The sequence below is a fragment of the Staurois parvus genome, unplaced genomic scaffold, assembly GCF_062004578.1.
Source record: "Staurois parvus isolate SC_StPar_1 unplaced genomic scaffold, SC_StPar_1.0 ptg000187l, whole genome shotgun sequence".
Taxonomy (NCBI): domain Eukaryota; kingdom Metazoa; phylum Chordata; class Amphibia; order Anura; family Ranidae; genus Staurois; species Staurois parvus.
In genome coordinates this window covers 6792028-6805027 of record NW_028317983.1, presented here as the reverse complement: position 1 = coordinate 6805027, position 13000 = coordinate 6792028, and the positions used below count along the sequence as shown (strand labels likewise).

The 13000-nt window shown below is 44.0% G+C and overlaps 1 protein-coding gene across 1 annotated transcript in view; it reads right to left on the bottom strand.

Moving 5' to 3' along the window:
- Positions 1 to 13000, bottom strand: part of ATAD2 (ATPase family AAA domain containing 2) — a 64677-nt gene that overhangs the window by 41465 nt on the left and 10212 nt on the right. The window contains exons 4-8 of the mRNA XM_089677532.1: positions 12069 to 12240; positions 7047 to 7149; positions 5352 to 5442; positions 2503 to 2670; positions 1024 to 1147 (exon numbers count right to left, since the gene is read on the bottom strand). Coding sequence (XP_089533658.1) covers positions 1024 to 1147; positions 2503 to 2670; positions 5352 to 5442; positions 7047 to 7149; positions 12069 to 12240 — 658 coding nt within the window. The remainder of the gene's footprint in view (positions 1 to 1023; positions 1148 to 2502; positions 2671 to 5351; positions 5443 to 7046; positions 7150 to 12068; positions 12241 to 13000) is intronic.

Here is a 13000-nt window from a genome sequence, read left to right as displayed (position 1 = left end):
AAAAAAAAAAAAAAAACAAACAATCCACACAATTTGTTAGCAAAGCATTTGGCATTCCCAAGGTCCAATGCCACAGAGACTCCACTGAACTGCTATTGAATGACCGGTGTCTTAGCCTTCGGTTTTATTTGCTGCAACCAAGTGATTGGTCCCACTGACCAAGCTAAGCTTTGCATTTCCAGGCTGTGTTGAAATGTATTCTTATTTGGCAAAAAACTAGCGGCTGGGGGGCAGGGGGAAGATTTTTAAAGTTTATAAGTTATTACTATTTTTACCATGTGTGTACAATCATTTTCACAAAATCATTTACTACAAGGATTACCAGAGCACTGTAGCTTAGCTAAAGTGAGAGAGTAAGTAGCCTTAAAGAGGAGCTCCAGTCGGTTTTCTGAAAATGAAGTCAGCAGCTACAAAACTATAGCTGCTGACTTTTAATATTCAGACACTTATCTGTATAAGGATCGAGCAATGTGCTCACCCAAGGGGGCGCCAAGGACCGTGTTGGGTCCTCCGTACCGGCATCTTAATTGAGAGCACCTGGTAGTGACAGCTTGTGGCTCACAGCCAGGTGACCGCTTCACTGCGCATTGTGAATGGTCCAGCAAAATTAGGGATCCACATCCCCCCTCTTTTGGGTGGAGTTTGGCTTAAAGGCTGATTGACAGAAACAGCTAAGGGTTCCTTCAGACAGAACATTAGTGCCATCCTCTGTGCAGAGCCACTGGCAGATGAGTTCGCATCCACCTCAGAGCTGCATGCAGGCAACCCACAGAAGTGGATGCACAAGCAGCGCCAGAGCAGACACACACAATTACATATCAAAGTTTGACACGTGGACAAAAAGAGTGCACAGATCTGAACACAGAGGCTCTGCATTCGGATCCATGACTCCGCTCCAGTCTGCATGTCAGTGCTAGCAATTGCACGTGCCTTGAGGTTCGTTGTAAGATTCTATTACATTAAAAAAAAAAAAGTGGTCACCATTTAAAAAAATCTGAAGCAAAATAAATTGTGAAAACTAACCTGCTAAGACGCCTCTTGCAATATGGACTTCTGGGTCCAGCAGAACTAAACCGGTAATGACGCTGCCTGACAGGAGAAGATGCACTTGCATAAAACATATCCGTTTTCTTATGGTGTCTGGGCTCTAAGAAAAAAACAAAACAAAAAAACACAAAAACATTTTTTTAAAGCTAGAAATACTTTCCTTAGTAGCAGAAAACCCACATTTCAACAGCATCAAAGCAAAAAAATTCAGCAGTTCGCATAAGCATATGGAAGCTTCTCTGTATTTTTGGTCTTGCGCTACATTTACAAGGCCATATAGAAGCTGCCAGGGGTGAAAACTGACAAAAATCAAGCTCTTGCTGGCAGTAAATATTGCCTGCACAAACTTCTATGCAAGCAGCAGCAGTCATACGTACAAATCAATGGCCAGCACTGCTGCTGTTCTCATGTAACTGCTCATCTGCAAGGTTACATGTGGAAGAAGCCTCCAAAAAAGGACCCTGGATGCAGACTGAGTACCATCCAGGGTCAGCGTCTAATTGACCATTTTGTATGTGGCCATAGTAAAGATTATTTTTGTGACCAGAGGCAATGTTTAGCCACCTCCAAACTATCTGCAGATATGCATCTATGTGAGTTTTCTATTAAAAGGTTGTTACCACAAGCTCTAAGGTAGAGGCCACTCCAGCCTCACCTACATAGGGCTGTGCTTGGTTGTTTTGCTTCGTGCAGTACATAAATATCTGAGTAGAATGAGCTCCTATTCATACACTTGCCCTTGACGATCTTCTGGATACTTCTGCATCATTGGCTGTGTGTCCCCCCCCCCCCCCCAAATCACAGACTGCGAACACTAAACTGATGCGTCCATGATCTTTTCAACAGCGGAAGTGTCAGTTTGTAAATTTAGTCTTTGCTCCAGCATGATTAACAAAACCTTCATGCCCAATCCACCAGTGCTAAAATGGATAATCAACCTGCTAAGACATTACACAACCACTGAAAAGTAGTGACATGGGCCAACCTCAAAAAGTTCCTTTCAAAGCCCACACTGGCAACACTAGACAAACTGAGCTTGATTGACTAAAACTGCAAAACGCTAAATCTGGTGCACTCTGCATAGAAACCAATCAGCTTCCAGTTTTTCTGGTCAAAGCTTAACTGAACAAGCTGAAGTTAGAAGATGATTGGCTGCCATGCACAGATGCACAAGATTTTGCACTCTCCGGTTTCAGTAAATTAACCCCACTAGGTCCTATGACATTACATTTGCATAGTCAATTTGCCTGAGGAAGCAAGGGCACTAAACCAGAAAACGGTTCTTGCAACCTTGCTGAAGAACTATAGTCTCTAACATTTTTCGAAAGAGAGCTCAGTTTCCAGGAAAAGGACACACCAATAAATGACCCAACTCTCAGGCAGACATCGGCAACTCTGTCCTATAGGTGAAACAAGTTGTTTTGTTTTTTTTCTTTTTAAAGTAATGTTCTTCACCTTGTAGAGGCACTTGGTAGGGAACAGCAGCTTTTCTCTGTCTCAGTTCGTAACGTTTTTGGTTAAATTCCTCTCCATCATCCTCCTCGTCATCATCATCTTCATCCTCCTCCTCCTCTTCTTCCTCATCCTCCTCATCTTCATGGTCTTCAGCCTCCTCAGAGGAATCTAATAAATTGAATCAGAGTGAGCATTTTTGCAAGCACCATAAAGAATAGTGTTCTGTACTATCATACAACTAATTCTTCTGGGATAAAAAAAAAAAAAACAAAATTAAAAAAAATATATATATATACACAAAAATTTATTTTTAAAGTGAACCTGTGCCCAGACTATGCACACTGAAGTATTTACATTTTCTGAACATGCATTGAAACAATTGAAAACAAAACCTTCTACTTCTTTAGCTAGACATGGTGGAGAAATTTGTTTTCAAAGAAACTCAGATCGCTCACATTGCTTTCTTGTATTATATTCTTAAAAGGAATTACAAAAAGGAGTACAAATGGAATTCAAGTAACATCTATTAACTTGCTGGTATAGTGGGTCATAAAAAATATACAAATCAGTTTTGGACAAAAAGGTTGCCCCTTACAGAACAGGGAATGACAGATCAGTCAAATGCTACAAACAAGAGCAAAAGGATAGAACAAAGACCAGTTACATGAGTCATGTCACCTAAAAGAAAATGTCAAAATAAAAATTTCATCTCAGATACGCTCCTTCCTTACCCCAGACACCACTAAACTACTCGTTCACTCCCTGATTATCTCACGCCTTGACTACTGCAACTCCCTCCTCATCGGCCTACCCCAGTGCAAACTCTCCCCGCTTCAGACCATCCTGAACTCAGCTGCCAGACTCATCCACCTCACCAGCTGCTCCACCTCTGCCACCCCCCTCTGCCTCTCCCTCCACTGGCTCCCCATTGCCCAACGCATTAAATTCAAACTGCTCACTCTGACCTATAAAGCCATTCACAACACTGCCCCTAACTACCTCACCGACCTGATTCCCAAGTACCACCCTACCCGTACCCTTCGCTCTTCACAGGACCTCCTATCTTGCTCCCTGGTCTCCTCCTCCCACGCACGACTGCAAGACTTCTCCAGGTCCTCCCCCATCCTCTGGAACTCACTACCCCAATCCATCAGACTGTCACCTTCCCTCCTCACCTTCAGGCGCTCCCTGAAAACCCACCTCTTCAGGGAAGCCTACCCCACCCTCAGCTAACAGCCGCTGCCCTTCCCTCCTCCTACCACTCCATCCCCCACAGCCGTTTCCTCCTGTACCTCTACCCCCTCCCTCCTAGATTGTAAGCTCGAAAGAGTAGGGCCCTCTTACCCCTTGTGTGCTGTTTGATGTTACTGTCCTGTTTCATGTATTGTCCCCCCTCTATTGTACAGCGCTGAGCAAACCCTTTGGCGCTATATAAACTCGATGAAATAAATAAATAAATAGATGGTGTATCCACAAAATCCAATCTAGTTTGAACCGTAAATATTTGTCACCTTTATTAAAATCCCTATGTTCCCAGGAGCAATGCAGATTCAATCCAGTTATTACATCAAGCATGCATTGATCTATAGGCACTGCCACCTTATTATACAGATCTTCATGAAGGGACAAACACCACACTCTAAAAAAAGAGATAGATACACACACACACACACACACACACACACACACACACACACCTTTCCATTGCCCGACCTCCCTATAAACAGAAATACAGCTATAGGATGGCACGGATGCACAAAATCACTAATATATATACACACACACACACCTCTGATGGGGAGAACTGTTTGTAAACAAAACAGTTCTCCTCCCTGTCAGCTCGTGTACACTGCTCACAGCCACCCAAAACAGTGTGCTTACAGTGAAGCACATGGACAGCACGTAGTGAAACAGCACACAGTTAACCTTTTGATCGCCCCACGTTAACCCCTTCTGGCCTAGTGCCCTTAGTACAGTTTTGTTTTTTCTTTTTAGCACTGATCACTGTATTGGTGTCACTGGGGATGTCAAGGACACCAAGTCAGTTGCCCACAGTGTCAGAATGCCCACCGCAGTCCTGCAATAAGTTGTTAATCGCTGCCATTGCTAGTACAAAAAAAAAAAAAAAAAAGACCCAGTACACACACACACACACACACACACACACACACACACACACACTTCTAAACACTAACTTTCATGTATACCGATGAATTTACACGTATTGGGATTTTTTTTTTTTAGCAAAGACAGAATACATTTTGGGCCAATTTTATGACGAAATTAGATTTTTACATTTTTTCCTGGACATGTTTAGTAGAAAAGTCAAAAATAGTTTTTTTTTCTCAAAATTGTTGGTCTTTTTTTTTTTATAGCGCAAAAAAACAAACACAAAAAACAAACAGGCGATCAAAATACCCCCAAAGAAAGCTTGTGCCTTTTTAATTTTTTGCGCTATAAGAAAAAAAAAACAAAAACACAATTTTGAGAAAAAGAAAAATAATATTTTTGACTTTTTGCTATTAAACATGTCCAGGAAAAAAAATTTAGAAAATCAAACGTGTGGAAAAAAAAAAAAAAGATGTAAATTTCATTTTGGTGCAACGTTGCATGACCGCGCAATTGTCAGTTAAATTAACAGCCGTAACGCAAAGAAAAAAAAAATGGTCTGGTCAGGAAGGTGGGTAAATCCTCTGGAGGGCAAGTGGTTAAAACCCCCCCCCCCAAAAAGAAAACAAAACAAACACCCACACAAAATGAAATAAGTGCTCTCTCTACTAGTACAGCACTTTGTCCAATTTAGCATCTCTGTGGCTCTTCTAAACAGATCAAAAGGCAGGTAAACATACCTCCACTTTCCTCCTGGTTGTCTGTGGTCTCCTCATCAAGCTGGGAATTTCGACGTTTTCTCTTCACACGAGAATACATATCAATATTGTCCTATGGAGCAAGAAACACAATATACCGTATAAATGGATTTTTTAGGTGAACTTGGAACTAGTGGTTGTGCACCCTCACAGCTATCTGATATAATTCATACCAAACATATGAAACGGTTTACAAGGCAACACATGAAATGTAAGATTAAGCAAGAACACTGGGCAGACCACAGACTCCGGGTCCACACACAGCTCACACAATCAGAAGAACTTAGCCACTACATAAATGAGTTTTCCTTTTTTGCAAGGGTTCAAATTAAAATGGATCTGTACTGAGCTGAAAACAGTACAACAAAATAAGAATGTGAGCTGCACCAAAAGGGAGGTTAGCAACCGGATTAAAATGTCATCGCTGTGAAGCTCATTCCCACCCTTTCACACACTACTACTGTCCAACCAGGCCAGCAGTCCTGGACCAGTAAAGCCAATGAAATGTACAAGCGTGCATCTTGGTGGATGTGCTGTCTGTATATGCGCTATAACAAATTATATGCACACATACACGCGCACTTTAACCTGTGCAGAGGTTTGCATCTTCCCACAATGGATAGGTCATCAATTAGCTGAGAAAACAGCCAGTGGCATCTAGTGGTACTGGGGTTTTTCATTAATGTGACAAAGCACGGGGTATTATAGTAATTTACTCACCGATTTTAATTATTGGATATTATTTGGCACAGAGTATTATGTTTGAAGGAGCTATATTTTTGTGGACACCCGGGGGGGGGGGGGGGGGGGGGTGGGGGGGTTGGTCAGAGAAATGAGAAATACACTTTTTTCCTTTAGGAGCAATTTGTTTAGCGCTGGAAAGTTATCCATTGCAAAAACAGAGTTTCACCATAGAATTACAGTGCCCTATGTTTTAGGAAGCTCAGAAAACAAGGACCCATTCAGGCACCTCTACATGACTGTAATTAAAGTGGTTGTGAAGGCTCAAGGTAAAAAAAAAAAACCTGTGTGTAGCAGCCCCTTCCCAAATACTTACCTGAGACCCATCGATGTGCACGAGAGCCTAGGCTCTCTGGGGATTCTTGCTCTTCATTCGCTTAGACAGCAGCGGGAACCACTGGCTCCCGCTGTCAATCACAGTGAGTGAGAGCAAAGGGGCAGCGCCGGTCCGGGGCTCTATGTGTGAACGGACACAGGGCAGCAGGTCAGGAGCGAGCCTGCTTGGTTGCCACCATAGCCAGCAGGCTGCTGCGGGGGCACTTGGCAGGAGAGAAGAGCCAGAAGCACTGGTAGGGGACCCACTGAACTGTGCAAAACCATTACACAGAGCAGTCAAGCATGTCTTTTTTTAATTGCCTTTATATCACTTTAAATGTCTGGTTCCAGTTCAGTATCATGAAGGATTCACTGTAAACCACCTAGTCTATGATAGTTATTATGGAATACTATGTCGCAAAGCAAACTTTCCCTCCAAAATACACATTATGGAACATTACCAGTAGTTCATTTACAATTTTAATTTTAGGTCCTGTACATGCACATTTTAAATTCATAAATCTAGTTATGCCCAGGCTATCAGTTTGGCAATATAAGCTAGGTAGTGTGTATGCATTTTGAAAGCAGCGAGGAAAAAAAAAAAAAAAAAAAAGTTTTTACCTCTTCTGTGTCATTGAACTCCCCCAAATCTTCAAGCTCTCGCATACGCCGTCGTCGCATCTTCTTCATGTCATCCATTTTCTGTAGAACTGCTTCGGCAGTGCTGAAAGAAATGGAGATTTTGTATATTTACAGATTTCACATATCAGACCCTCTAAAACATTTCTTCCTGCAATGAGATTCATCCAAGCTTAAAAAGAAAAAAGTTAAATGTTTTACCCACTTGTCAAAATTTACAATACAATATTTATACATGCTAAGCGCTCCAAAAGGTCAAATGCTGCAGTGACAACTTATCTATAAGAGTCATGAGTGTTTCTGCATTTTATGAAAAGATCAGAGAAACATTCATGGTAAATGGACTGCTTAGTGGTGGTAGGTGGACAGGTGGGCAACATGGGATTTCAAATCTAAGAGGCAGTAAATATACAAAAAAAGGGCATGTTTTCTGCAATACTTCAAAGAGCAAAAAAAAAAAAAAAAAAAGCTCCAAAAGCTAGAATTATGCACACTGAACCTGGAATCTCAGATTAAACTTTGAAGGGCCCATAAACAGCAGAGCATGATTTATTGCACTAAAGCAGCAGGTCGCTGCTGCCTGAGAAATGGGTCCTTAGCAGCTCTGAAGAATCACGTTATTGTGCAACAAGTAGAGTGTGAAAATGAGGTTTCTGCTTTGCTTTGTGTGGCGGTGATGTTCTGCCTTATCTTGTACAACATTACGGCATCATCAGTGGTTTTGTCACAATAGCTGGATTGCAGTATTTTTTTTCCCTTTCAGGACATATCAAAACAGACCACTGATGAGAACTGAAACTACACAAAGAAAAATGCTTTGTTTTTGCATTGGGCAACACTACCCAAAACATTGAGGCCCATTCACACAGAAGGTACATACTTTAGCCAAAACCTAATTTTCTTTAAATTTTACAGGATTTAATCACTTTTGGCCAGGAAGAACAGATGCTTAACCAGTTTGGCGCAGAGCAATTTTTTTTTATTTTTCACATACATGTAAAAAATCTTAGTTAGTGCAAAAAAAAAAAAAAAAAAAAAGAAAAACACACAATACCCATTTTTGGTTAAAATATAAAAGTTGAGATTGTATCAAGAGATACTAAACCTTTAGGTTAGGTTCACATCTGTGCAGGTGGTGCCGCTGCGGATCCGCACAAAAATCTGTGCAGCCGCACCACCCACACAGAGCAATGCGGACCCGCGGGCGGGTGCCATTAGCTCTAATGGCAAGCCGCCCACACTGGAAATCGCAACCGTACTGGGAACCAAGGTTCCCGCATGGGCTGCGTTTTCCGAAGAAGTGCAGGGACTTTCCTGCATGTCCCAGGGCACAGAAGTCCATTCAAATGAATGAGCTCTCGTGCCCGTGCAAAACGTGGCCTGCAGGAGCACAGGGATGTGAGCCGAGCCATATAGTTCATCAGCTTAGAGTTAATTAGGAGGTCTTGTTCTCACTATGAGGTTCGCGGTGATTTGTCACATGCGGTGAAAGCATGGTTTACATATGGCTGCACACCTTGAGCTTGTGTGTGCGGGGCAAGGGGGGGTTACGGTAGGTGACAGGTACTCTTTATGGAGACATTAGGGATCTAATAGACCTCAGCATCTCCCCTGCCCATCACACCATCGGCTTGGTTAGATGAGTCCCCATGGATTTGTCTCAGCCTCACAGCACTCTCCCTCTCCAAGACGGCAGGTGTGTTCCCGGGCTCCGGTAAGAGCGGGAGAGCCCAGAAACCACGGGAGGAGGGTGGGTGATGTTTAGGGCCCGAGTTGCTGGCTCTGTGAAAGTGATCAGCAGCTATGGAGCTGCCACATCACTTTCAAGCCGGAAGGCGGCTGAACAAAACCTGCACAAGGTGATGGCTGCTACTGCAGTCATCAGCCTGTGATTAAAAGTCAACTCTTTAGACGTACGTAGTACTTGAAATGGTTAAGTATATAGATATTCCAATATGCTTGCTGCTACTTGTGTCTTATGTGAGGGGTGATACGTCTTTATAGTGTGCTGAGCATAGAAAATCTGTTTATTGGATAGAACACTGGTGGAAATAAAAAGAAACCAGTTTTATCTCTAGAGTTATTAAATGGACAAACACCTCAAAATTAAATAAAAAAATTAAATTGCACAAAACTACTTCAGTGAAGATTGCTTTGCCCTAAAATAACTCCTTATCGATTCCTAAAGGTGACCATACACCAGGGCTTGACAAATTTGCTTTGAGCTTAACAAGCAAGGAGCCAGTTTTTTTTTTATTATAAACACTTGCCTACTGGTTACTCTCGCCCCCTTCCTGCCCAGGCCGATTTTCAACTTTCAGCGCTGTCACATTAAGCCCTGCTTCATCTGTGCGGACCTTGATTTGAGCAGACATGAGAGCCCATTCATTTGAATGGACTCCCGTACCCCGGGACACGCAGGGAAGAAGTCCCTGCACTACTTTGGAAATCGCAGGCCGCACGGGAAACAAGGTTCCCAGTACAGGCAGGATGACATTAAAATGAATGGGATCCGCCTGTGGATCCTGCATTCCTCTGTGCAGGTGGTGCGGCTGCAGGTATTTGTCTGAATCCCACATTCTTCTGTGTAGGTGGTGCAGCTGCAGGTATTTGTGCGGATCCCGCATTCTTCTGTGTGGGTGGTGTGGCTGCAGGTATTTGTGCAGGTCCCGCAGCGGCACCACCAGCGCAGATGTGAACCGAGGGTAAAGGACAATTGCGCGGTCACGCAACACTGTACCCAAATTAAATTTTTATCTTTTTTTGAGACAGATAGCGCTTTCTTTTAGTCGTATTTAATTACCACTGGGGTTTTTATTTGTTACTAAAAGCATGAAGAAAAGACAAAATTTAAAAAAACCCAGCTTTTTCTTCAAATAAGTAATTTTTTTCTTCACTGATGTGCACTGGTGGTTTCACTGATAGGTGGCCATACTGGCTGACACGCAGCCAGTTTCTGCTCCAAGGTGAGGCTGAGAGTCTCCCCGGAGCGGCAGGTGTCACCGAGTGCTGCACAGGGGACACTTCCTGCCTGCTCCTTCTTTGACCTGCCCCTTCTACTAATGTAGAGCCCTGCCATCTCCCCTAACCCTCCCTTCACATTCCCATCGCTCTCCTCCTTCAATCGGCCCTCACATCACCCCTCCACCCACCCCCGGCCTCACACACGTGGCAGTGACACCTGCAGACTGCCTGGCTGCACTCCCCTATGCTACACTACTGGGGCTGACGACAGCCCAGGTGCCAGGCCGTATTTTCTAGTCACCATGGCGACCGGGATTTGTCGAGCCCAGCCATACACTATACAATCTATTTTCACAACCTTCTTTAGATCTATGAACTATACAGTGCCAGGTCCTGCCTGACTGAATACAGATTAATTGGGTAGTTCAAGTAGGTGCTCATATTACATCAGTTTGGCAAATCTAAAGAAGATTGTATGGTCAGATTGTAATGTGTATGGTGACCCGTGACCTTTGACCCTAGCTCCCCGTATTTCAAGGCTCCCAGGCTAACACAGCATACAGTTACAACCAGGGCTTTTTTTCTCAGAGGAAAGGTGGTGGAACTCCCCCACCCAAACCTGGCCACGCCCCCATCAAACCCTAGGACCACCCCTTTAGAGAACAGGAATGCAAGTAAAATTTGGGAGGGGCTTCCGATGACATCATTTCCCGTACATACCATATAAGGGAAATGATGTCATCGGACCCCCGGCTGCCTCTTGCATGATCTGCATGAAACACATGCATAGATATAAAATGACTAATGTACTGACACCAGAAACACATGCATAGATATAAAATGACTAATGTACTGACACCAGAAACACATGCATAGATATAAAATGAATACCGTACTGACACCAGAAACACACGCATAGATATAAAATCAGTACCGTACTGACACCAGAAACACATGCATAGATATAAAATCAGTACCGTACTGACACCAGAAACACACGCATAGATATAAAATCAGTACCGTACTGACACCAGAAACACATGCATAGATATAAAATCAGTACCGTACTGACACCAGAAACACACGCATAGATATAAAATCAGTACCGTACTGACACCAGGAACACATGCATAGATATAAAATCATGGCAGGCCGTTTGTAAACGTCCAGCATAGATATAAAATCAGTCTAGCATGCATGTGTACCCTGTCTGGTAGATGTGCCTGCTCCTACAGGCTCCCCTAGGGTTGCCACCTTTTCCTCCAAAAAATACCGTCCATCACTGAATTTATCTTTCCTGTTCCTCATGCACAGGAGGGGCGCTCTCGATCGGCGCCGCTGAGCGCTGAGCAATTGCGTTCTGAAATAGTTTAGGTGGGCTCAGGTGGGTGAGGATAGTTTAGGTGGGCTCAGATAGTTTAGGTGGGCACAGGTGGTTGGGATAGTTTAGGTGGGCACAGGCTGGGGAGAGAGTAAAAATTTAGAGCAATACATGATACTGCAGTCAGTGACAGGGAGCCGAGCGCAGCTTACCTACTCCAAGCTGTACGGCCCCTGCGTCCACGCTGTCACTGCCGTTGATGTCGCCGCGCCGCCCCCGATGTTTACACGCCGGCGGGGGGGGGCGGTGAAGCGTGCATAGTGTCCTCGCCCATCGTCCGCGCCCCCGATGTTTACACGCTGGCGGTAGAGGGGGGGGGGGGGGGTGAAGCGTGCATGTCCCCGCTCACCGGCTGTGAGCAGCGGCAGTGACAGGTGCCGGGCACGCGCAAGCATGACATAAACAAGCCGCGTCCGGCACCTGTCACTTTCGCTGCTCTGCATAGCTTGTCAGCTCTGCAGAGGCAGTCGGTGAGCGGGGACAAGAAGAAAAAGGTGGCGGAACGCAGTACCGCCGCGTTCCGGCAGAAAGAAAGCCCTGGTTACAACAATCTAATGCAGTTATCTCTGTTCCTGTTAAGCCAGGACATATCTAGCCTTTATCAGCTCTTACCCCTTATTTAGGAAACACAATCCCCCCCGAACACAGTCTGTACGTACTTTGTGATTAATTTGTCAAACAGCACAGACTGATTTGTGGTGCTGTAGCGACTCCTCCTGATCCTGCCGCTCCGGCGAACTTCCACGAGACCATCTTCCTTGTGGGTGGCAACTTTCTCTGCACCCTCTCTCGTCCTCTTCAGCGGTTTCTTTCCAGCAGATGCCATCACCTCTGAAGGAGACAGCATTAAAATGAGATCTTTTTGTGATAATCAATGGCTCATCAATTCCAACAGCACAGATATTGTGTTACTCTAAGAAATTACAAAATCCATGTCATTGAATTATTACGAGTTCAGATGAGATCTCTCCAGGTTTAAAGTAAAACTAAAGTGCAGATGGATTAGAACACTTGTCAGTTTTAGAAAGAAAAGTAATAGAGGGGACATTTTCCGATGGGGACCCTAGTTCTGGTGACTTGGGGGTCCCCAATGATTTGCAGGGAATCTCACTTCCTGTTTGGCTATGGGACAGGAAGTGAAGCTAATTCTCCACAATGGGACATAGATAGAAAAAAGAAAAGTAAAAAAAAAATTAGAAGGGGCTATAACCCTCCTTTGCTCTATCCAAAATGGGGGTGGGGGCAGTTCCCGAGTTACAAACAAGACAGGTTCTGTGGGTTTGTTCCCAAGTTGAATTTGTATGCAAGTTGGGACAGGTACTAAATCCAGGACCCTGCATTCACTATATCTGGTCTCCCACAAAACATGGAAATGCAATTATTTTAGTAAATATAAATGGCTAAATATCTTTTCTCATCAGAAGTATACAGCAATCTTGTGACTATCAGCGTCCAGCCGAGCACTGGTTAAAGCTTGTAGGAGGAGTTTTCATTCTGCTCTGACTGTCCTTATGAGGCTGCAAAACCCCTGGTCTTCTGTCTGGACAGTGCGGATTGGCTCTTTGCTAATCACACGCACACGCCTTTTACC